We start from the raw sequence: 26,483 nt of genomic DNA on the forward strand, positions 1-26,483 counted from the left end.
TAACCGCAGCTGGACCTCACCCTACTGTATGTATGTAACTAAGTTTTGCAACCCTCTTGCTGCCTCTGCGCCTGGCTACCCCCGGGTTAGGTGCGCATTATAAATAAATAAAATACAAATACAAATACAAATACAAATACAAATAAGTGCAGGGGGGAGAGGACAGAAGAGGGGGCAGGACAGGGCAGGAGGGCTGGGATGGGGTGATTGGCGTTGGGCTGGAGCCATTAATGATCTTACTTTAACACAAGTTCCTCCTTTGTGTAACAATGTCTTTCTTTAACATTTCTTCTAGGTTTGCAATTTGCCTGGTATACTTCCCTGCAAGGAGTCTTTATGCACTTCCAGTTGCTGGTGTACTCTCCTGCCAGGACTTATCTATGCACTTCCAACTGCCTGGCATGCTATCCTGCCAGGACCTCTTTTGTATTCCCAACTGCATGCTATACTTCCCTGTCTGGACTTCTTATGTGCTTCAACTGCCTGGAATCCTTTCCTTGCCAGGACTTTCCATGTGATTTCAACTGCCTATTATATTTCTCTGCCAGGACATCTTATGTTATAGTTCCTCTTGATTTCCAAAACTGCATTTACCATTCTTGGTGAGTATATCCGTTTGTCTCAATGTTCATTCAAGCTTTTCCCCACACCACACTTGCATTTCATGCACCCATATATTATTGGGGTTTGGGTCTGCACTCTTCCCCCTTTACTTTCAAACAATCTTCTTACTGTTTCTGTTTTGGCAATCTTATAATGTTCATATGATCACTGGCGCGGTCACCGAAATGCCCCGGAGTCCCCACTTGATTTGAGCTGACTCACCGGCTCTGTGTAGCATCTTCGGTGTTGCTCGCACTTACGTGGCGTAGCTCCGCCACCTGCTTCCCACTCTGGGCTGCTCAGATGTCTCGTCAGCTTCCCTCGTGGCTCCGCTCCTGCACATCTGCTTTCCTTCAGATCCCGGTATGGTTTACACTGCCTTGTCGAGCTGCCGAACGCCCAGGAACTCTCTCGCTGCTCCTTGCATATCCACAGCACATTCCGACTCGCAGAGTTTGATTGTCCTTCTCTGTTGATGAGCTCCACTGCTCCGCCACACCAGCTTACGCCTCCAGTGTTTGCTCGCCTCTGCGTAACGTGCAACGTCTTCTCCTGAATCATTTCCCATTTTTAAAGTCCCGCTCACAGATGTTTTCACCAATTAAAAGCACTCTCATTGAGCTTGAGGCTCCTGTTGCCTTGCACCAATTCCTTCATCCTCCTCGTCTCAGTACTTAAGTGGTTGTGGGAGTTGGAGTGCATTGAGGTCACTTGATGCACAACTTTTGGCAAACTTCTCTCAATGATTCCACATGAAAGATCAGTTCCACATAAAGGATAACCAGAAATTAAAAGGGTTTTGTTGAAGCTTTTATTTTTCCACGTGGGGAACACACACATGGCAATAGGCCATTAGTGTATTGGATACAAGGTGTCTTCGACATGGGAAAAGGGTGAATACCATGCCTCATTCAATAAAGCCATGACATCTCCTCGGCAGTTGTCTCCTCCCATGTGATCCACCCTCACATACCCTCCCCCAGGGTCAGGATCAGGTAGCAGCTGCTGTCCCCTGGGCACATGGAGATCACTGCCGGGAAATCCGTCATTATTCCATTGGATTCATCACATACCCTTCCCTGTTCCCTTCCTTTCCTATGTTCCACTGTAAAACTATCTAAGAACCAGCGCATGACTCTTGTATTTGTGTCTTTGTGGCGGCTCATCCATGTTATTTGAGCATGGACAGCGATCAGCCAGATAGCCCACTTTATCGCTCAGGCCTCCAATTCGATAGTGGCATAGTTTTTCTCTCGTAGTTACAATTTCCTACTGATGTAGAGGATGAGATGCTCAATGCCATGCCATTATGAACTGCCCCCTAGCCAATATGCGAAGCATCTGGCTGTCGAATGAATTCCTGGTCGAAATATGCCACTTTCAACACAGGCTCACTACACATAATGTGCTAAAGCTTGTCAAAACACTACTAATGGTTCAGACAAGAGGTGATGGATGAGAAACTGATATCAATGATATCATTGTGATCCCAGATTCTGGCCTTAACAGACTAATTGCACATTTTCATTCACGCTTGGTAGCAAAACTGGTGTAGGAGCAATCCGATATTATGAGATTCATGGGCTTTATATGATCCATTTTGTAAATCAAGGACAAATGGATTGCTTTGTGTTGGATTTCAATGGAAGTAATGGGTATGAAAAGCATAAACCTATGGGGAGTTCCCTGATCAATGAATTACCCGTTACTTACTGAATCAACTCTTTTGGGGGCATCAGCCTGTTAAAAGGTATGGCAACAGAATGGGCTTGGCTCTTAGAGACTAAATGTAAGAATGTTTTGCTGAGGGATGTGCAGGTAAATCTTTAACAATGATTTTCCTACGTTTCTTTACTGGAAACGCTGTGCCTTCAACAATTTTTCTAGATTTGATTAAGTATAGGTCTCCAACAGGGGAGTACAATACAATTTGTTTCGAGAGACGATGTTCTCTTATCTTTTTTATGAATGGTTTTCAGGTTTTTTTCAGGTTTCCTCATGGATTGATCACATTTTTGTTTACATTTCCTTAGTACCTTATTGCTTAGCAATAACTATTGAGGAACTGAATAAAAGTTATCATTATCATTTAACTTTCTCAGTGTCTCTTTCCCACAACAAATTAGAAACCTTTACATGGCTTCCATTCCTATAGCCCTGCAGGATCAGGTGGAATACCTATCTCTTGAATACATTTACTAATCAAATTAGGGGTCTGCTATTTCAGTTGGATAAGCTCATCTATTTTTTTGTGCGATGATTAAAGACACAGGGCCTCATTACCCGGTAGGCGGTGAGCCATGGCGCTATTAGCGCCATGGCCCATGCCGGTAAAATACCGGCACCGCCTTGGCGGAAAGGGGATTTACCGCCCCATTCCAAGGTTGGAGGGACGGTAAATCCCCTTTCCGCCATTGCCCTTCCCCATTCCCATTTCTGCCCCATAGGGCTCTATGGGAATGGGGAAGGAGCTAATTACGGCACCGCAATTTTGCGGTGCCGTAATTAGCTCCGAGGTCCCTTAGCGGGTTGGATTTTAACGCCTGCAAAAAGCAGGCTTTAAATCCCCCAACCCGCAAAGGGACCTCGTAGTAAGGAGGTAAGGATTTACTGGTACCGGTATTTTACCGGTACCGGTAAATCCTTACCGCCATCCGTGTAATGAGGCCCACAGTTGCAGACTGCCTACAAAAATCGATACTAAGGGGTGTTCCTTTTAATCAGGTAAATCATCCACACAGGTTTAACTCTAGAGTGTCTATGGCCAAGAGAATGAAACCTTTTCATCTTCGTAATCTGCGTTTCCAAAACGTGTCTGAAAATGTGTATAACTGTGGTATCAGAACTTTGTTAAAGACCTGAAGTGAAGTCTTCAAATTAAAGATAGCCAAACGGCTGCTGAAAATTTGACAACAAGATGTGACACAGTTTTGGAAACTGATGAATAAGTGTGTAGAGAAGGAGTTGGTTGAAGAACCATGCTTAAATAATGAAGATACATGGGACAGCGCACCATGTTAATACATTTATGGAATCAAAAGATAACGGTCCATCCAACCTTCTAATAGATCTATCAGATGCAGTGTCCTGGACATCCTTTGAATCTGAAGGCATCAGATAGCTAATTTGAAAAGGAAGGGGTCTAGGGCCCCTGGGCCAAATAGCTTGGCACCTTTAACCTTGAAACGCGATCCTCATTTGTGGGCCTGTATATGATGGCATCTTTTTATATAGATCATGGATACAACCTTCTTCCTGGATCATAGCTTATATAATTCCTATCTATAGACCTACCGCCATTTTAGATGCCACTAGTAAAATCTTTAGTGTCATCGTCTTGAAGGAGCTGGAGTTGTGGGTTAATAAACTTAACATCTTAGCATATAGCCAAATTGGCTTTCACATACAAGTTGGAACCACCCTTAATGCAACTATTTTGTCCTACATCAGGGATTCAGTTACCAAGGGAATACTTGGCACTGTCTATATGGCATCTCTGGACCTAACAAGTGCATTCTAGAGAGTCAAACGGCATACATTGTGGAAGAATCTCCTGGAGTGGGGGAGCCCCAAGCCCTTGTAAAGTGGATTTCTTTATTCCACCACACTACCTATGTAAGATCAGGATTTCGAAGGAGGGCACTCTCTCTAGGCTGATAAAAAACCTTTGTTGTTTTAAGACAGGGTTGTCTTTTAGCCCCCCCTACTTTTTAATATCTATCTTTCTGACCTAGAGTAGTGGCTGTGGGACTCCACAACTTCCTGTTCAATTAGGCTTGGCCCAGTTAAAATAAATTGGTTGGCTTTTGCCGACAATTTATTATTCTTTGACTTGACTCCAGTGGGATTGCAACGTAAAATGATAGCATTTGCTTCTTATACAGATGATAACAATCTAATTGTCAATGAAACAAGTCGAGGATAATTATATTTTCCCAGAAATGGATGGTGAATTTGTAAAGTAAGTTTGGAACTCAGCCACTCTATTAGATATCCTGGATTTAATGTAAGAGACAAGGAGTGCCGCAGAGCTATTGAAGGGCAATTGAGAGTCTAGACCAAAGCCTTTATAGCTCAGTTAAAGAGACTACATCTATCTATGTGTAGTTTCTCTTTACTCCGTCTTCAGACATTTTATCCAGCCAAAATAGTGCCATGTCTGATGTATGGGTCGGAATGATCTCTATATGATTTATGTCCCTTCCTAAAATTGTGACTAGGTCGTCCCCTTTCTATTCGCAATTGTATTATTGGCCATGAGTTTGGTTTGGCATCATTGACGGCTTGAGTCATATGGCCCGAAATGCGCTTATTTTACAAACTGTTAGTCCCCCCTCCTAAAACGCTCTTTGAGGCTCTTCAATTACTGTGGAGAGAGAGGTCCATTCCTTCGCCAAGTCTTTTTGTGTTTTATATGATAAACATACTAAAAGCCACGGTTTGGATGAAAACAATCTTAGGGAAAATTCAGAACTGGTGTGTGACTGTTGATGGTTTAAGTTCCTATTCACTTTACAAAGAGTACAGTTGCTTTCCTAGGAAACAAAGAAGTCTATCAATATATATATACATATATATATATATATATATATATATATATATATATATATATATATATATATATATATATATATATATATATATATCATTGTATCCTTGCTTTAGAGCTTGATCGGTTTAATTAAGATTCACATTTAATTTACTTCCTATCCTGGAATGCATGGGCCCCAGAATTGAATGAGAGAATGTGCTGCTTATGTAAAAACAATGAGCATAAAGAGACAAGTAAGCATTTCATTCTTTACTGTGCAGAAACACGAAATGTCAAGTGTTTTTATTCAGACATGTTGAGGATTTCTGCTCTTTGGAAGGTGACAATATTCTTTGGTCTGATTTAATGGTGGGTAATAGCATTTCTAAACTGCTCCATTTGTACTAGATGATTTTAGATGTATTTAAAATGTTAGCCATAGACATTTAAAAATGAGATTTACGAGTTTTCATATGAAAGTTGGCAAAGCATTAGTTTCTTTGTTTTTAAAGCTTGGATTGAGTGGTATTGGGATTGATGGATTTATTTATTAAATATATACTTGTTTGTTGTATGCATAGTGCAAAGGTTTTTAAATTAAACCAAATCACAAATATTTTTTTTTAAACTAAACTAGACGAAGATATGCAGTTATTTATAGCTTTGATCCCAACGGTCTCATATATGTGATGTAATTGATTATATCGTTTTTTTGTGAAGAATTGTATGTGATTTCTATGTACTTATATGGGCAAGTTCCTAAATAAAGTATTAAGTAAGACTATTTACAAAAACATTCTGTAGTGGTGATATAAATGCTAAATGTTTCATTTCATTCCCACTAGGCAATCTCTGAGTTCTTATCTGAAATTAATGGATAACCTTGCAGTCCAGTGCAGTGTCCTGATGAACCAGTCAGCCATCTTGAACTCCATAAGGTCTGAGAATTTTGACATTGTGGTGGTTGATGGATTTAATCCCTGCTGCTTCCTTCTCGTGGAAAAACTGAGCCTGCCCTTTGTTGTAATGTTTCCCACATTAATTGCAAATGGGCAACAGATCGGCTTGCCGTGTCCGCCATCCTATGTTCCCGTCTATCAGTCACATCTAACAGACCGAATGGGCTTCTGGGAGCGCGTACAAAATGTTTTCATGTATGTTGGTGAACAATTTGTACATCGTCAGGTTGAAGGACTTTTTCACAACATCATCAAGGACCATTACCAAGAAGGGGCCAGGCCAGTTCTGTATGAAATCTACCAAAAAGCAGAGCTTTGGTTCTACAATACAGACCTCTCCATTGACTTTGCACGCCCTCTTCATCCAAATGTCGTTTATCTTGGAGGGATACTGGCAAAAGCTGCTCAACCAGTTCCCCATGTGAGTGCAATTGTATAAGGTGTTTATTTTGCTTCTGTTTTCTTGTATCAGAAGGGGTACAAAATATGGTAATCCACAGATTCTGGCTATAAGTAATTCCTGGGATATATGATTAGGGAAGCATTTACTTCTCTAGCTCACTATTCCAAATGCATGCCTGGTATCAAGCACTCGACGTTTCATAATATCTCTGATGCCCAATGGTCCTTTTGAAATTATTATTGGAGCGATCAAAGAGTACATCTACATTTAATTTATTCAAAAATGAAGAGGCTTTGTAGAGCGCATGTTGTGAAATTTCATGCATGCCAACATTTAAACTTGAGTAAGAGGAAGAATAGCATGTGACTTAGTAATGTTTTGGATAAGGACGACAACACCATGTCATGCATGACACCTTGAATCTGTCATGTCTTTTGTGTTTTCATTCTGCAACGTTTATCTTAGTTTTTCCGATTATGAGTATAGGACTACAAACCCCAGCATGCAAAGCTAGAACAGGCCAATAGTGTAAAGCATAACATGGGCTACCACGGTCATTTTCAATGTTATTATGTCATCCTCTTATCTAATTTCACCTGATCCACCATTCACATTCAGTTGATTCCATAACTGTGTGATCTCTTTTGAAATGTCATTTACTACCTCCATGCAGGTTAGGCAACACAAACCACAGAAAGCACTTGTTTCAGTTGCTAACAATCAATTTGAAACAGATTGTAAAGTACATGGTATCCAGGGGTGGCTTGTACATAATGGGCAAAGGAGTATGGATCTACCAATTATGAACAAGCCGTCAAGTCAGCTCCCACGCAAGCAGCTGAGGGAGCGCTCCTTAGCTTGCTTTAACTGTCAAACAGAAATGTGGTTTCCCTTTGACAATTTGTGTAGCCCTGCAAAGGGCCATGCAAGACTGGGGGTGTATTGCTTCCCCAACCTTGCATGGCCCATTGGCGTTTCAGGCTGGGGTCCTTCAGACCTAAATGCAAATAGAGGGCCCGACTCCGACTCCCTGCATAGCAGATGCCCTGGACATTGAGAAGGGAGCGCTCCAGCACCTTTGCACATGTGCTTAAACCTGAAATCTATGCCTTCTTCCTGGTGCCTGTTTGTGCTGCACAGGGGCAAAAGAGATGCGTGGAGGCCTCTTCTGAGACAGAGCAGATTCTGGACCAGGGCTGCTGGTCAGGAAAGAGTGTATGTTGTGTGCATGCACATGTGAATGAGAGTGTATGTTATGGGTGCGCGTGTGAAAGAGTGCAAGAATGGTGTATGGGTGTACAAATGAATGTGTATGAGTGTGCAAGTAAATGAGTATGAATGCTGAATTTGTAAGTGTGGTTGTTTGCGAGTGCACTGGGGAGTGGGCCTCTAATTCGGCAGGGGGGATATCAATTGCTCATGTAATTTTTCACTGGGCATCAAATGTAAAGCAAACATAAGTGTTATCACATTGCTAGACTGGCCTACATTGCTGCAGCCAGTCTGGTTATGTTTCTTATTCTGGTCGGGCATTTTTTATTGGGCATCACAATTAAAGCAAACATGCTTAGTGTTATCACATTGCTAGACTGGCCTACATTGCTGTATCCACTCTGGTTACGTTTTCTTATTCTGCCATGGTATTTCTATTGGGCATCCATGGTAAAATAAATATGTTAAGTGTTATTATGTGGCAATACTAGCCTACATTGTTGCAGCCAGTCTGGTTACATTTTCTGACTGTGGCATGCCATTTTTTACTGGTTATCTAGGCAAAAGTAAACATGATAATGGATATTACATTTCTAGACTGGCCTGCATTGCTGCAGCCAGTCTGGTTACATTTTCTTACTTTGGTATGGCATTTTTTACTAGGCAACACGATGAGTGTTATTAAGTAACTATACTGACCTACATTGGTGGAGCTAGTCCAGATATATTTTCTAACTGAGGCATGGCATTTTGTACTGGCAAAGCCAGCATGTGAATGTTCTTATACGGCAATACTGGCATATATCGGTGCCGCCAGAATGGACATGTATGGGAAGAGCAAGCATGTGGGCATATATTGTGGGAAACGTCACCCTGTAAAGGAGTTGGAAAATGGTCCTGTGCACTGTTGGTGAAAATCTTTCACAGAAAGCAAGCTGTACATCCTATTAAAATGGTATTTTTTAAATGTTCTTGTGGGGAGAAATCGCCCACCTTGGTTGGTACGACTCGCTCACTATGATCAATGGTTCACACATTTTCGTAGGAAACATTAAGACCCTCCAATTAAACAATTCACCAATCATCACTGATGGGGTCATTAACCAACTGAGAATGCTCTTTTTAATGTAAGATTAGCACGTTACCAGTGTGATGCTGTAGTTACTGATGCTAAATGTATTATCATGCATCTCAAATCACACCTGTACTACTCAGTCCAAAGCTTTTTTTACAGGTTGGAGGTCATTGTTCTAATTACTGCTGCCTTTGTGGATAGGTTCACAGCCATCAGCGTCTTCCTTATTGAAAAATGTGACTTGATCCAAATGGAACTTGGTGGCAATATTGAATACATTCTTGTCCCTTGTTTTACACCCAGGAACAGATTTCCCTGGGAAAATGTTATCCCCATGCTAATGCCAGAATTTGTCTCAATGTTGGTCTCACTGAAACCCACTATCTACATGGACGACACTAACTATTCCATCAGGATTTTGAAAAGATCTCTCAAGCCATGCCCTAGTAATCTTAGTTCCTGTTTTAAACCTCTCTAACACGAGGCACCTTTTCGGATCAGCTGGAGAGGAGTATAATCTCACCCCAACTTGAGAAAACTTCCTTGGACCCAGACATCATAAGTATTTATTGAATTGTAGCAAGCTTTCCATTTCCGAGGAAAATATTGGAGAAGCCTGTCTCTTTACAACCGCCGGCCCATATGGAGGTACAACACCTCCTTTGCTCTTATCAATCTGGATTCAGGTCTTAAAGCACTGACACTGCTACGCTTTAGGTTGTGGAAGATGATAGTGTTGCTTGCTTACACATGCTGCTTACCCTCAGGGCATTTCATATGGTGGTTTCATATGGACGACCATGAGGATTCTAATTGCATCCCTGGACTGGGACGGACAAGTACTCATTTCACCTGAGCTCTTCTGGGCCCACCTGATCTGCCCATTAAAATGATTTGGGCTGAATGAGTTCCTTAAATGAGTGTCACTTAGGTAGAGCCGGGTTCACACAATCAGCTGCAAAGGACCCCCGGCACAGATATTTCAATGGGAAAGCAGTGTAAGCACCTGTTTGATGTCAGGGAGCGCGTCTAAGCCTAACATATGACTGAGCATTGTTCCCTTTTACTTTAGTCTGTTTTATTCAACTGAGCTGACCCAAGACTACAACTCCCGGAATGATAGTGATGGCGAAATGAAAGACCAGGCCCGGGTCATACTCGGAGTCCCCAGGGACATGGACTCATCTGGTAACCAAGACCATCTTAGAGCTGCTCGAAGTGGGGAGCAGGATCTTCTGGAAGTGAATACCATTAAGGACAGGCTCTTCAAAGGGTAGTATTTACAAAGTAGGGGATTACCCCGAAATGTGGTACAGCTATTGTGGGGGTCTAAAATATATAAACAAGGAATACAAAAGCTGTAAAGCAATAAGTTAATGGGTTAAAGTCCTACGTTAGTGATCATGGTATCAAAGATATCCAGTAATTCTTCCTTAAAACAAAGAAAGATAATCTCGAGGAATAAGAAAGCTAATGTTATGAATAGTTCCATTGGTTTATTTGCGAGAAAACGAAAATCATAATTTTTCAAATAAACCTAGTAATAAATAGACTACCTTTGTGGTAAAAGCAAAAAAGTGCATATAAGTTTAGGAGCACAAAACACAATTAGGTGAACCACAAACAGAGTTGTGAGTACATATCAGCAACAGTATAAATTAACAAGTTGGTCAAAATTGAACAAAAAATGAAACACAAGTCAAATGAAAAATAAATAAATAAATACAGTTGTGCAGAAGTGTAGATTCACTTAACAGGTCTGCCAAATAAATGAATACAATTGTGCAAAAGTTTAGATTCACTTCAAGGGGTAGTGACAGGCTTTGGGACACCCAGAGATGTGCCACTGCTAGGCTGGCACCAATCTTGAGTGGATAATATGGCCTCTTAGAGGAAATGATATATCCTGAGGGTTTGTACAAAAAGACTGAAAAGAAAAGACTGAATGCACCATTAGTGTGCATTCAGCCTGGTTGAAAAGACCAAATCCCAAAATACTAAGCAAAGGGAGCAGGGTTTGCGGGGGTGTCCCCTGCACCACTAGTTCGGTATTATGGGTTTAGGGGCCATGGGGGGTGTCCCTCACATACATTACATGCGTGACGGGGGACAAAAAAAACCATAAAAGATTGAGTTACAAAATGTGAACAAGTGGCAAGTGGTGGTCACAATTTTGTAATTTGATCTTTTGGTGTTCGATTTTTTAACATACTTCCATATCCTGAATGTAGTCCTGAGCGTGAGTCATATCCTAATGGGCAGCACCAACCTCTGAGGAGCAGCGATTGTATACAATAGGCAGACACATGAACTGCTAAGGCGTAGAGACAATTTCTACAGAGAACATACAGCTTTCCCTGTCAATCCCACTTGCATCCTGAGGAGCAGAAGCACTAAACATGAGAGACATGGCCTGACAGCCCCTCACAGGGGTAAATATATAGTAGTGGCAGTAACCGTCTGAAAAGCAAAGGCAGCCTTTGGAGTACAGACAGAAAGAGGAAGACTCAAAAGGTGCAAAGAAAGCATGCAGAAAGTCGCAGAGCGCGTGTGAAGAGGGGCAAAGAAAGATGGCGGTAGGCAAAGGCAGCACCTTTTGGGTATAGACAGTTTATAAGGCATAGAGACATGCTAACAGGTCAGTCAGTCAAGCAACTGGACATGAAGATAAAACAACCAGGTTTTAAGAAGTATTCGAAATAGAAGGTGATTAGGTGTATGCCTGAGATCAACTGGAATAGAATTCCATTTTTTGATCGCCACTACTGAGAAGGCACGACCTCCAACTCTACTCAACCGAGCTTTAGGCACCACTAAGAGGCAGTTATTCTCTGACCGCAAAGACCTAGTAGGGACTCAAGGGACAAACTTCTCTTTCAGGAAGCTAGCACTGACTCCATAATAGGCACGGTGAACCAAGCAGAATGATTTAAAAGCAATCCTTTTCTCCACTGGAAGCCAGTGGAGGGTTCTAAGAAATGGACTAATGTGTGCACCATGTGGAGCAGCTGTCGCCACTCTAGCCGCTAGATTCTGCAACAGTTGGAGCTGATGGATATGGCCCTTTGGCTGTGCAAGATAAAGCGAATTACAGTAGTCGAACCAACTTGTAACAAGAGAGGATACAACTGTAGGATGGAGGTGAACTGGAAGAAATGGGAGGATTTCACATAGAATATTCAAGGTAAAGTGACCAGCCTTACAGAACGCGCTGACTAGGGGTGCCATAGACAGGGAAGAAAAGAGGTAGAGACCCAGAATCTTCAGGACCGACACTGGAACATGTGTTGCACCAAAAGGGGCAGGCCAGAAGGAACAATTCCGAGGAGCAGTGTTGTGAGAAGGCGATGATGGGGCACCCACTATAAGGACATTGGTCTTCTCCCCATTTAGTTTAAGCCAATTGAGGCCCATTCACTCCCTAATGGCATCAGGCAGACTCTCAGGCAGGACGGCACCCCACCATGGTCATGATCTAATCGGACAAGAATTTGCTTGTCGTCCGCATAGGAGTAGCATCTGAACCCGTGGGAGCGGATCAGGGCAACCAGTGGTTGGATGTAAAGATTAAAGAACAGCTGGGAGAGGGGCAAGCCTTGAGGAACGCCGGATGACAGAAGAAGGAGACAAAGTAGAATGGAGGTAAGGAGAGAGTTTGGCTCCTATTTCCCAAGAAGGATTTAAACCAATCCAGTACGGGTCCCGCATGGCCCGCCAGAGACGTGTGCGAGGAGGATGGCATTGTCCATGGTGGCAAATGCTGCTGACAAATCCAGCCGAATTAGCGCCCCAGTGCCACCCCCACCAAATAGGCGGACAAGATCGTCCATCACAGAGACTAGAACACTCTCAGTGCTCATGCCTTGCCGCAAACCCGACTGGAAGGGATCACGTCTAGTGGAAGATTCAATAAAGGAAGAGAGAAGAGGAAAGACTAGAGATTCAAGAAGCTTCATGGGGAAAGGAAGCAAGGAGATTGGGCGGAAATTAGATAGGTCAGATGCATCTAAAGAAGGCTTTTTTAAAGTGAATTCAGTGTGACCTGATTTAACATAGAAGGAATAACCCCTGATTGACAAGACACATTAACTGTTTGGGTGATCTGAGGTGATCAGTTTTTCAGAATGCTGATAGGAATGACATCAGAGGGAGATGCAGACTTTAAGCGCATAGCAGCTGCGAGAACATCAGCTTCCGAGAACATAGGGAAACTAGACTATTTGTTGGTGGACTCCGAACCTATTTGCCACATTCTTACAGAAGTGTCACTCTGATCGAACTGGATTCCCTGACGAATTTTCTCAATTTTAGTGTGGAAAGAATTCGCCATAGTGTCACAGCGTGACTAGGAGGAAGGAACCACAGGAAGAAAAGGACTTAACCACAGACAACAGCTCTTTAGAACTGTTAAGAGCAGACGTCATTTTCATTGTGAAAAATATTTGCTTTGCAGCTTTTATGGCTGAGAAATAATCTTTAGATAAAGTTACAAAATGTACCTTGAATGTAGGTGCATAGGTATTACGCCAGTTGTGCTATGGCTGCCGCAATTCTAATTTCATGGTTCTCAGGTCCTGAGCGAACCAAGGCTGGGAAGGGCTTTTCCGAAGCGGCGTAGAGTTAATGGGTGCGAGTTGTTTCGCAGTTTGCAGCATGGCGTTAGAAATCATTCCAAAATCAACCGGTTGTAAAGACCCACATTTGGATTTGATCATGGCCGTCATTTCTGTTTAATTAACAGATCGCCAATTCCTTCTAAGTGTCGACGAGGGATGACTAGAAATAGGAGTCAAAGCGTGGGGGAAATGAAATGAGACTAAGAAGTGATTTATACCATAACACTTCTACAAATCTGAAGACGATGAGCACTGGCATAAAGGAGAGTATCAGGTCCATTATCCCACCAAGTTGGTGAGTAGGCTCTGTAATATTCTGAATAAAGCCCAAATCTGATAGGGTCTCGAAGAAAATTGCTGATGTCTGGGTGGCTGTGGGTGGTTAAATCTGATATGAAGTCACCACATATTATAAGGTTACAGAACCTAACCTGAAGAAGGAACAAGTTACTTACCTGTAACTGTTGTTCTCCAGCATGGGTCTGGCATGGATTCACATGCTCATGAATATTCCCCGTCGTCAGGCTGGGAATCCTCGGTAAAGAAAAAACCAGTATCAGTTTCGTTTCTGATCTGTCTTTCGTAGTAATAACCAATCACTGGTCTCTGCGTCATACTGACCACAGCCAATGACTGCCCTCTACCTAAGCACCGCCTCTGGCAGCCATCTTCAGATTTGGAAGCACGTGAAGTGGCAGTATGACCAAGTGAAGAGCCGCAGAGGGGTAGGCGGGAGGGTTCGCATGTGAATCCATGCCAGACCCATGCTGGAGAACAACAGTTACAGGTAAGTAACTTGTTCCTTCTCCAGCATGGGGTCTGGCATGGATTCACATGCTCATGAATAAAGAATACATAGCAGTACACACATGCACAACCACGGGAGGTGGCAAAGGCTCAACATTAAGCATCACATAAACTCAACATTAAGCATCTTACCTCCTCACCAGGCTCACCTCAGGCGAACAGGTTGCGCAGCACTGCTTGGCCGACCCTGGACTCCTCCCTGGAATCCCGGTCGACGCAGTAGAATTTCGTGAAGGTGTGCGTCGACCTCCACGTAGCAGCCCCGCATATGTCCAGCAGGGGCACACCAGATAGGAACGCCGTGGTAGCTGCGATCGCTCTGGTGGAATGGGCTCTCGGACGGCCAGGCAGCGGTCGGTTTGCCAACCGATGACAGTACATGATACAGCCGGAGAGCCATCTGGAAATGGAAGCCTTCGAGAGAGCCTTCCCCTGATTGACAGGTCCAAAGTTCACAAAGAGTTGTGACGTCTTCCGAAAACACTTCGTGCGGTCTACGTAGAACTTCAGCGCTCTAGCCGCATCCAGCGAGTGCAAAGTCCTCTCAGCCGGCGACGAAGGCGACGGGAAGAACACAGGCAACACCAAGGGTTCGTTGAGATGGAAGTCCGACGGCACCTTGGGCATGAAGGAGGGGTGCGTCCTGAGCACTACCCTCGTGTCGTGGAAAGTCAAGTACGGGGCCTTGCAGGAAAGGGCCTGGATCTCTCCCACTCGTCGTGCGGAGGTGATGGCCACAAGAAAAGCTGTTTTCCACGATAGAAACTTCAACGGGGCCGAGTGCAGAGGCTCGAACGGAGGTCCCATGAGCTTGGTCAGCACCACGTTGAGCTTCCACGCCGGGGCCGGAGCCTTCACCGGCGGGAACGATCTGAACAGTCCCTTCATGAACTCTTTCACCAGACGATGAGACCACAAGGACGTCCGCCCCGTGGTTCTGGTGTATCGGGAGATCGCAGCAAGATGAATCTTGATGGACGCGTGTGCCAGACCAGCTTTGGCCAGCGTCAGCAGGTACGGCAGTACTTGGGGAGCCGTAATCCGTAGAGGGTTAATCTTCTGTGCGTGGCACCAGACAGAGAACCTCTTCCATTTGTGTCCGTAGCATTTAAGAGTCGAGGACGCCCTGGCCTTTGCAAGAACCTCTCTGCAATCGGCCGGTATGTCGTATCCTCCAAACTCTAGCGCTGCAGGAGCCAGGCCTGCAAGTTCAGCGACTTCGGGTCGTGGTGGAGGATGGCGCCTCCTTCCCTGGAGAGTAGATCCGCGTCCGCCGGCAGCTTGATCGGCGGGGACGCTGACAAGTCCAGAAGGTCCGGGAACCATATCTGCCTCGGCCACGCAGGTGCGACGAGGATCATCCTGCACCGTGACCTCTTGAGCTGGTTGACGAGCCGGATTAGCAGAGGCAAGGGAGGGAACGCGTAGAGGAACAGGCCCTCCCAGGGGAACGAGAAAGCATCGCCCATGCTCCTCGTCTGGGGAAACATGCTGGCGAACCTCCGGCACTTGGTGTTCGTTGCCGTCGCGAACAGGTCGATCTGGGGTGTGCCCCACCGTCGGAAGAGGCGATCCACCAGATCCTGCCGTAGTTCCCACTCGTGGCACGAGCGCAGCTCCCTGCTGAGTGAGTCGGCGATGGTGTTTTTTATCCCTGCCAGATGAAACGGTACCAGAAAAATCCCTTGGGCGACGGCCCAATGCCACAGGTCCTGCGCCTCCTTGGACAGCGCTGGGGACCTGGTTCCGCCCTGTTTCCTGATGTAAAACATGGTGGTGGTGTTGTCGGTGAAGATCCTCACCACCTTGCCCTTGAGGGACGGAAGGAAGGACCTGAGGGCCCAAAACACTGCACGGAGCTCCAGGACGTTGATATGCAGGGACTTCTCCGTCGGGAGCCAGAGTCCCCTTGCGTGCAGATTTTCGGTGTGCGCTCCCCACCCTTCCAGGGAGGCATCCGTGGTCACAGTCTCCTGGTGGGCTGGGGTCTGGAAGTCCATGCCCGCCGTCAGATGCGCGCGGGTGCCCCACCACCGTATCGCTCGTCGGAAACTCTCGTCGAGCTTGATCCTTTCCTCGAAGCTGCCCGTCGTCTGGATCCAGCGCGCATCCAGGAATTCTTGCAACGGGCGCATCCGGAGCCTGCACATGGGAATGAGGTAGATGCAGGAAGACATCATCCCGAGGAGGGACTTGATGGACCTCACCTTGGCCGCGTCGGCCACCAACATCCGTTGCACCTTGCCCAAGATGGTCCTGGTCCTCTCCTCCGACGGGGAGGCCAGAAGGGACACTGTGTCGAGCCTCGCTCCCAGAAACAGTGCGACTTGCGCAGGCACCAGGTGGGATTTGGCGTAGTTCACGGAGAATCCCAGGTCCGTGAGGAGTTGGACGGTCCTTGCCGTGTGGACCACGGCGAGCTCCCTCGTCTTGGCGCGGATGAGCCAGTCGTCCAGGTAGGGGTAGACGTGAATCCCCTCGCGGCGCAGCTGCGCCGCCACCGGTGCGAGGCACTTGGTGAATACCCTGGGTGCCGACCGTAGTCCGAAGGGGAGGGCTTTGAACTGGTAATGACGCCCTTGGACCACGAATCTGAGGAATTTTCGGTGCCCCTTTAGGATGGGAATGTGGAAGTAGGCATCCTCCAAATCCAACGACGATAGGAAGTCTCCTTCCTCCAGCTGACCCAGGACGTGCTGGAGGGTGACCATCCGGAACTTCTGCGCCTTGATGAACTTGTTCAGACGTCGCAGGTCTAGGATGGGGCGCCATCCTCCCGTCTTCTTCTTCACGAGGAAGTATCGCGAGTAGACTCCGGAGCCCCGAAGCCTCTTTGGGACGAGTTCGATGGCGCCCTTTCTGAGCATCGCCTTTACCTCCAGGAGAAGTTGAGGGACGTGAAGTTCTTTCCTGGCCACGGGGGGGACGCGCGGGCACCTTCTTTGAAACTCGAGCGCGTGGCCCCGGGCCAGGGCGTCCAGCACCCAACGGTCGGTGGAGATGGACTCCCACACGCTGACGAAGCCCGCCAGCCGGCCTCCCACCGGGGTGCTTCGGTGGGGGCCCGACCCCACGGCCGGTTCAATCCTGCTTGGACGCGGCCTTGCCGCCTTGACCTCCTTGGCGATGACGGCGGGGTCCGCTAGACTTGCCTCGTCCTCTGTAGGCCTCTTGCGACGACGAGCGGGCCGCTTGACGGTAGGAAGCGAAACCGCCGCCGGAACCTTTGGAGGCGCCCTTGCCTCCGCCGCTCCGAAAGGGCGTTCGTCGTTGCTGCAGGACTCCAAGGGCCCTGGCCGTCTCAGTATCCGCCTTGACGGCCTGAAGGGAATCGTCCACTGTCTTCCCAAACAGGTTGTTCCCGTCGAAGGGCATGTCCAGGACTCTGGTCTGGACGTCCTGCCGAAAGTCTGTAGCTTTGAGCCATCCACGACGTCGAAGGCAAACGCCGTTGCCCAGCTGGCGGAACCCAGTGTCGGCGATGTCCGTCGCCACGGTGATGGCGTGGTCCGACGCCACCTCACCTTCCTGCAGGATCTCAAGGGCCTCCGCCCTCTTGTCGTCCGGCAGAAAATCCAGCAGGGGAGCTATCTTGTACCATAGCTCCCTGTCGTAGCGGGCCACGATAGCCAAGGCGTTGGCCGCTTTAATCGTCGTCGCTGCCGACGAGATGACTCTACGTCCCATAGCATCCAATTTCTTTCCCTCGCCGTCCGGCGGGGAAGTTGATGTGGAGGCCGCACCCCCCCCCGCTTTCTTCCTGGCTGCCGCGGAGACAACGGAGTCCGGGGTAGGCTGCGCCCGGAGGCATAGGGGGGCCGTGTCCGGGACCCGGTACTTTTTCTCGTACCGGTCTCTTCTAGCTGGCGTCGTGGAAGGGTTCTTGAGGAGGGAAAGGCCCTCATCCCAAATGTCGTCCAACAGAGGCACTGCGAGGACCGTCTTCCTCTTGGCCTCGCGCCGCTGATAAAGGAAGCCTTCCTTTTTCTTCTCCTCTGGGCAGAGTTGGAAAAGCTCGGAAGCCCTGGAGATCATGGAGTGGAAAGATCCGATCTCGTCGGGCGGAGAAGCCCTGGTGGGAGGCGACGACGGAAAATCCTCGTCGTATGCCTCGTCGTCCGTACCCGTCGCTGCCGTGTCAGTCCCCGCATCATCCCCTCGGGTGGACGGGGAGGAGGGCTGGACGGGGCGCGACGGTTGAAAAGGAGGTGGTGGATGGATCCTTCTTTTCTTGGTGGGGGGAACACCAGAAGGTCCCGGTTCTGGATCCCCCGACGGGAGAGGTTCCTCCGTCGGTAACGGTAGCCTCGTCCTTATCTCGGAGCATAAGGACTGTATGGCCAACAAAATGGCCGCCGAGTTGTCTTGCGGCGCTGGCAGAGGGGAATCCGACGGGCGAGCAGGGGCCCCGTCGGTATCCTCGACGATGTCGTCGTCGTCACCTGCGTCGGGGTCCATTCCGACGGGCTGGCCTTCTTCCACGCCTAGGCCGTGGCTTAAGACCTCGATCAGCTCCTCTTCTGAGGTTGAGGCCGAATCTACGACGACGCCCTGCCCCCCCTTCTTCTTCCCCACGGAGGGTTTCACGGGGGTCCTATCGATGGGCACAAAGGAAGACTCCCTCCGCGGAGGCAGGGAGATTCTGGGCCCTGAGGTCGCCACCACTGGTGTAGCCACCACAGGCTGAGCCAGGGCCGCCGCGACCGTTTCGATAGAGGGCTTGGTCGGATGGATCAAGGCCTTCACCACCTTAGGTGCGCTCACCGCCTTATCCTTGAGGGAGGGGGCACTGCCACGCTCCTCCTCTGCCTTAGAGCTCGACCGGGGCCTCTCCAGGAGCTTCGCCGGGTGCTCGGCCTTCCTCTTACCCGACCCAGAGCGTTGGCTCGTGGCTGATGGTTCCGGGGAGGGTGCGCCCTGCCTGGCGCCCGTAGAGCCCGACCGTTCGGCGCTCCCGGTGCCAGCGGACTCGCGGTGCTTGGCCTTATGTTGGGCCCCCGTCGCCGGGGCGCCCTCAAAGGTCTTAGAAGACCGCTCGGATTTCTTCTTCTTCTCGCCAGACGGGCTCTTACCCTCCAGCCAGTTGGCGAGACGTTGATGGCGGTCCTTCATGGTCCGTTCCGACATGTTGCCGCAAAACGCACAGTCCTTCTCCACGTGCGTCTTGTCCTCATGAAGGCAGTAAAGGCAGAAAGAGTGTTCGTCCTCCTTGAAGACGTTCTGCAGCTGGCATCCAGGGCAGACCCTGAACAGCTTTCCGGGCGTCGAGCTTCCCTTCTCCTGGGCCATCTCCGAGACCGGGCCTGAGAAGCTTCTGGAGTCCTCCGAAGCGTAGCTCGACGAAATCTTCACCCTTGAGGGGCACAGATGAATCCGACACGGGTCCCCGTTGATCGGATGTAGGATCGGTGGAGCTTGAGGCTCTTTTGACCGAAAGAATCGTAGTTTTTTGTGAAAAAGCGCGAAAAATAGCACTAACGCTCGAGAGCAATAGCACGAGGATCCCAACACATGAACGTGCGGTAAAAATCTGAAGATGGCTGCCAGAGGCGGTGCTTAGGTAGAGGGCAGTCATTGGCTGTGGTCAGTATGACGCAGAGACCAGTGATTGGTTATTACTACGAAAGACAGATCAGAAACGAAACTGATACTGGTTTTTTCTTTACCGAGGATTCCCAGCCTGACGACGGGGAATATTCATGAGCATGTGAATCCATGCCAGACCCCATGCTGGAGAAGACCTGCTAACTCCAGAAGAGGCTGTGTAAAATTGGCAAAAGTACCAGGGGGGCGATAGACAATAAGAAGTCTCACTGAATATGCAGCTGAAACAGTGAGCCGTACTAAAATGGCCTCCATTTCTAAATCTATTGCAAGGAAGATCCGTTCATTTTTCAAGAAGAAAGTAATATTTGTTTTAAGGTTGGGTACAAACATCATCCTTGTAGCCACACAATTATTTTGTAACGTGTGCGAAGGCACAGACATACCATCCAAAATAACCTTCTTGCACAATTTGAATTTAAATGGGAGCAATACGGTTTCCATGTCAGAGCCTTATGGACACCTGCAGGCCAGAATGGGTCATGCTCTCCTGCATTAGTGTGACCCTCCTTGGATGCCGGATAATGCTGAGTTCCACCTCCATTAATAATATTGGCCCCGTTATTTCTCAGTTTACCAGCACTCAATTTATTGAGCTAGGAGGGATGAAATGTTTGGTCGGCCCTGTTAAGATTCATCCCTGTAAGAGGACGGTAAGTACGCTACTCCATTTTGTATTTAGACTTCCATTCTAGATTTTCTCAGCACTTGCTTTAATTGCTATATGGTCTAGAAACTAAGCCACACGTATTTATAACATAGTCCACATTTGAACAAACCAAGGAGTCTGTGCTTTAAAAGACCTATCCTAGCCAGGCAGATGTACCCCTATGTCTGTAATCCCCCAGCTCCTTTGTTCTCCATTTGTTGGGGCAAGGGGGGATAGTGAGTCTGCTTGTGCATTTGTCAGGTAATGCAAGCTTTGTAATCAGCTCTCTTCACATTTTTCTGTTCTTATAGCTGCTTATAGAAAGCTTTAGCTCCCTCCCAAAGCTCTTGAAGATACACATTAGAGGAGGCCTGGTGTCAATCAGATGTTCTGTGATGCAGAATAAGTGCATCAGGGTGGGAGCTATGTTCTAGTGGCAGTTATTTCTTAGAAGCTAGTGAAAATGTTAAGTTGGGGAGAGTGTTGGTGAATGTTGCTTTCATGAGTTTGTTCTGTTTATTGTGATCATTATGACTATAGCTTCCATGGCATCTTGTATCTGCCTGCTATAGCTTTCACTGTGTCTGTTCTTAAAGAATGTAGCCATTATAGTTGTGACAAAGCAGAGACAATTTTCCTAATGATTAGAATTGAAAAGAAAACGAATTGTGAGATGGGAACAGTCCTTCCCTTTCTCTTATCTTGTGCTTTCCCGTCCGATAATTCCGTTAGATGCTCCTCAATGAGTCCTTGTAGGCATCCCAGATGATGCGGGCAGTAGTAGTACCCCAATTGCCATAAAGGAAATGGTAACATAACTTTTTGAACCTCATCTAAGGTTTCTTGCTGCAGGAAAGGCTTTCCGCCCGCTGTCCAATGAGACTAGACCTAGCTTTAACTAAGTGCACCAAATGCATGTCACAGCTGAGAGGTCTGACAGAACTGTCGGCTGATATTTTAAAGTGGTAATTAGATGGTTAATAAGATGACTGACAAAAAAATAAACTATTCTTAAAATATTACTAATGGCATGAAAACGGGGTTGACAGACTTATAATTCTGTGCCTCCCTTATTACTATGTGTTGTTATAAGGCAGCTATACACTGTAGGCCATAGCATACAACTCTATGCTAAGAGAAAATACGAACGATTATGAAGGCCCAGCCTAATAACCTTAAATAGACCAAGAGGATTGTTATATTAAAGTATAAGTAGTTCTTTTAATTATCAAGAAGCAAGAAATGAAAAATAGTCTTGTATTTCCACAAGGTATGCCTTTTTCACAATGGGCCTCATTACAACCCTGGCGTTAACCGTGGCGCTGTTAGCGCCATGGTTGACGCCGGTATTTTACCAACTCCGCCATGGTGAATGGCGGAATTACCGCCCCATTCCAAGATTGGCAGGGCGGTAATTCCCCATTCACCATTGGCCCTTACCCATTCGCATTTTTGCCCCCATAGGGTTCAATAGGAATGGGGAAGGCGGTAATTACGGTACCGCAAATTGCGGTACCATAATTACCTCGAAAGTCCCTTTGCGGGTTCCTTCCTTAACGGCTGGTAAAACCAGCCGTTAAGGTCGGGACCCGCAAAGGAACCTCGTAATTAGGCAGTAAGGGTTTAACGGAGCCGACACCTTTTACGGCGCCGTTAACCCCTTACCGCCTGGGTCGTAATGAGGCCCAATGTATCCAACATGTCAAAGGTCCCTGTTATGCCACAAAGTATCTCAGGGCCTGCCTAGGCGTGTGCAGCATGTGCGGCTGCACTTGGCTCTGCCGCCGAGGGAGCCGTTGACAACCTCTTGCAGGCTGCAGCGTGGGCCTTGTGCTCCCTAAGCGTGATGCAGTCCACTCTGAGCACGCAGGCGGCACACACTGCAGCCAGCATGATGAGGGGACGCTTGCCGGAATACCTTTTTCAAAAACGGCTGTCCCTCGAGGTTTGGCTTCCTTTTATTTGTTCAGTAACTTTTCACCTTTCAACCTCCTGCTGCGACTCTGGAGAGACAAACACCCCACACTCCCTCCCAGCGACCCAATGGGCGCTGCAGCCTCAGAAGCACAGCTGATCACTTTCTTTCTTAAAGCAGAACGTTTAAAGAGTGTGTAATTTACTATTGATTACCTATTTAAGAGACCATTGTTGTGTAGCTAACTGCAAAGTGGAATTTTTATTTTGTAAAGCACATGCAAAGCAGCAGTTAGCTGCCTAACATATGCGCCTTCCTCCAGCATAATTAAACAGATTGCACAAAACCATTTCAGCTATTTGCCTTATTTCAGATCTATGTGATCACTGCGACCAACACAATTGCGACGGCCAAAAATGATACATTTTTTTTCTTGTTTTTTAAATTAAACCCCCTTTACACCACATAGATGTGCGGAGGGAGACCCTGCATACCCCCATATTACTATAATATCCCATACCCCCCACATATATATGTGGTGTAAAGGGGGTGTTTTAAAAAACAAAGTCAGGCATTTCGGCCATCGCAATTGTGAGGGCGACATTTTGGGCCATTACCCCTTATTTCCACATGTGTACATTTCCCAAGCCAAAAAGCTTTTAAGTAGAATGTAACATTTTCCTCACATTGTATATGAAGCATGCAAGTGAGCCATGAATATTTACCAAGGATGTGACAAGAGAGGTTGTCATCCTGGAGGCAGGAGGGGATATTTTCTCTGGTTCTGGCACTGTACTGATTTTCAGAGCGCCAGTCGATAGGTGTGAAACTAGGTTTCACACAAAAAGTATCCAGCCCTACCCACAACAAAGGAAGAACCCTCGACTGGGTAGCAGACCATAACTGCGCGGCACTCATCACCAATAACTCACCTCAATCTTGGTCTGACCATCACCTCCTCTCCTTCTCGCTTGAAGCCTCAAGCCCCATAACCAACTCAACATTAGCCGAAGCCATCACCACGAGAAGCAAGAAAAATATCACAGTGGAAAAACTGATCCCACTCATCCTCCCCACGCTCAACCGACTCCCTGCTTCCAACCCTTATGACCTCGTAGAAGGATACAATAATACCATGCGCACAGTCTTAGACTCCATCGCACCCCTTAAGCTCAGAAAAAGCAAACCAAAAAAGCACCTTAACCAATGGTTCTCCAGCCACCTTAAAGCGCTTTGACTAGAAAAAAGTAAAATGTAACAAATCTGGAGACAATCTCCCACTGACCACAACAAGTTATTACTAAACAAAATCAAGGCCAATTACAAAAAAGAAATCATAGCTGCCAAACAAGAATCCTATAACCAGAGGATCGCACATTCCAACTCTAGTACCAAAGAATTGTTTACAATTATCAAAGAATTGGAAACACCAGTGCCTGTCCCAGATACTTGCGTGAAGAACAAACAATGGTGCACCAGTGTCCAAAATGCACTAAACAACAAAGTCTTAGGCCTTCAAACCAAAATTAAAAATAAGAAAGATTCCTTCTCCAAATCAACCAACCCCAGTAATACCCACCCTAGTATTCCACCCACTCACATCCCACCCAACAGTACTCGCTTTAGCTTCTCCAAAGTCACTACCCTAGAAGTGGAAAAAATCATTCTTAGCCTCAAACCTTCCAACTGTAAAGGTGACTTCTGCCCCCCACAAATCATTAAAGTTGCGGCAAGAGACCTATCGCCATTCATCACCAGACTCATCAACGCCTCATTCGCCTCAGGAACAGTCCCCAGCAACCTCAAAGAGTCCTGGGTCCTCCCCCTCCTTAAAAAACCTTCCCTTGACCCCTCTATCCCGACCAACTACAGACCCATTACCACCGTCCCCTTCCTGCTTAAGATACTAGACAAGACAGCATACCAACAAATCCAAAAACACCTGGAAACTAACCACCTCCTAGGTACGCGACAATCAGGCTTTAGACCACTACACGGGACTGAAACAGCCCTCATTGATCTGAAAGCCCAGATAGACACTATCAGAGGCAACGGTAAAACTGCACTACTTCTCTTACTAGACCTCTCTGCGGCGTTTGACCTAGTTGACCACAAAATCCTTTGCAATCATCTAGATTCAGGCGCGCACTTCTCCCAAGAAGCCATCAGATGGATCGAGTCATTCCTCAGCAACAGATCCATGCGTGTCTTCTCCACCACTGCCATTGCCGACCCCATCCCCATCACATGCGGAGTCCCTCAGGGCTCCTGCGTCTCCCCTACTCTGTACAACGTGTTCACGAAGCCCCTGTTTGATGATCTAGATGGCCTGGGTATCACCTATACTAATTACGCTGATGATACACAGATCCTCATCCCGCTGACGGGAGACTACAACCAGGATTTGGCCTTGGTGAACAAGGTGTACCTCGTCATCCAGGCATGGATGGCTTCGCACAGTCTATGCCTGAATGATGACAAGACGGAACTCATCATCCTTGGGTCCTCTACAAACATAACCAAATTAGACCAAAACTATATCAACTTCATCATAGACGGGAACCCGATCAAGGTTGCCAGAGAAGTGAAAACTTTAGGAATATACCTCGACTCCGCCCTTACCTTCCATAAACAGGTTAGTTCTATGGCATCTTCCACGGCCTACACATGTAAGCTTATAAGAGCTGCCAAACCCTTCCTATCTCCCCAGAGTTGCATTACACTAGCCAGAGCCTTGGTATTATCCAAACTGGATTACTGTAATGCCCTCTACGTCGAAGCCAGCAAGCAAATCACAAACAAAATTCAGACGCTCCAAAACAACGCTCTCAGAGCTGCGCTTAACATCCCCAAGAGAGCCCACATATCCAACATCCGGAAACCCCATAACTGGCTCAACACCTCAGACAAACTCTTGCTCAAAGTAGCATCGCTAACGCACAGATGTCTGAACAACGCAGCCCCATGCTACCTTGCAGACAGAATATGCAAATACACCCCCAACAGACCCACCAGAACCTCTAACGCAAACCTACTCATAGTCCCCAGGTACAAACGCACTAAAATGGGCGGCAACAGCTTCCAGGTGAAGGCACCCCAACTTTGGAACGCCCTACCACCATCCTTTAGGTCACCTCAAACCTTCACTCACTTCAGACGCAATCTTATCCAATGGATAAAGAACAAAGAGCTCTAATTCGTCTAACCCAACACCACATGGCCGCCAACCTAAAACGAATGCTTATCTGCAAACTCCCTTATATACCTGCAATGTAGGTCTATGTTATGTATAAGCTGTAAGTGATATGTATATGATATGTATAAGCTACCTCACTGTAACACTGTAAGTGATATGTATAAGATATGTATAAGCAACCTGTAACCAAGCTTTGAATAATCTGCTGCTCATGCGCCCACATACCCTTGGGACAGGCGCGCAATACAAATGAATAAACTAAACTAAACTAAACATGCTGGGGGAGAGTGTCCGCCCACATTTTTCAACGGATTGACACAACCCTGGTTCTCTGTTTTTGAACCCAGCATTAAAAAAAAGTGTGCTTGCTCAAGTGTTTAGCTACTAGGAGCTCACAGCCATGTTTCCAATGCAGACACTTACCCACAAGAACACATAGATGTGCCATTAAAGCGCACGTCTCATGTTTGGATTTTGTTTTCTTTGAAATAATTTCAATTTGTTGGGCTTAAAAGGTGGGCATTTTTTTTTATACTTTGCTACTGTAATTATTGGAAATTCTCTCGGATTACTGCTGTCTACATATGTAGTGGTCATTATCTTGTGATGTCACTTCCTGTGATGTCAATTCCTGTGATGTTATCAAATGCAAGTGAAGGGGCCCGCACTTAATTTGCTGCACTTGTCCCCTCAAATCCTTGGGCCGGCCCTGAAGTATCTTAGCAAGCGTATGTGTTCATATCGTGGGGATCAAATGGTCATTGTTCACTTCATAATGTATCCAGCATTTGCCCAATTGTAAAAACTGTTCTGCACAGTTTAATTCTATTTGTGAAAATCACAACGAGGCCAACTGCATGACCATGAGTTTCGCTCACTGGGCTTTTTCAAGGCTTACAAAACTAATATAGTG

The 26,483-nt window shown here is 46.8% G+C and overlaps 1 protein-coding gene across 1 annotated transcript in view; it reads left to right on the forward strand.

Moving 5' to 3' along the window:
* UGT3A2 (UDP glycosyltransferase family 3 member A2) overlaps window positions 1-26,483 on the forward strand; it is a 413,230-nt gene that overhangs the window by 250,003 nt on the left and 136,744 nt on the right. The window contains exon 4 of the mRNA XM_069627127.1: window positions 5,980-6,514. Within this exon, the coding sequence (XP_069483228.1) occupies window positions 5,980-6,514 (535 nt within the window). The remainder of the gene's footprint in view (window positions 1-5,979; window positions 6,515-26,483) is intronic.

This window comes from Ambystoma mexicanum, chromosome 6p (assembly GCF_040938575.1).
Source record: "Ambystoma mexicanum isolate Mex_15411 chromosome 6p, UKY_AmexF1_1, whole genome shotgun sequence".
Lineage (NCBI taxonomy): Eukaryota > Metazoa > Chordata > Amphibia > Caudata > Ambystomatidae > Ambystoma > Ambystoma mexicanum.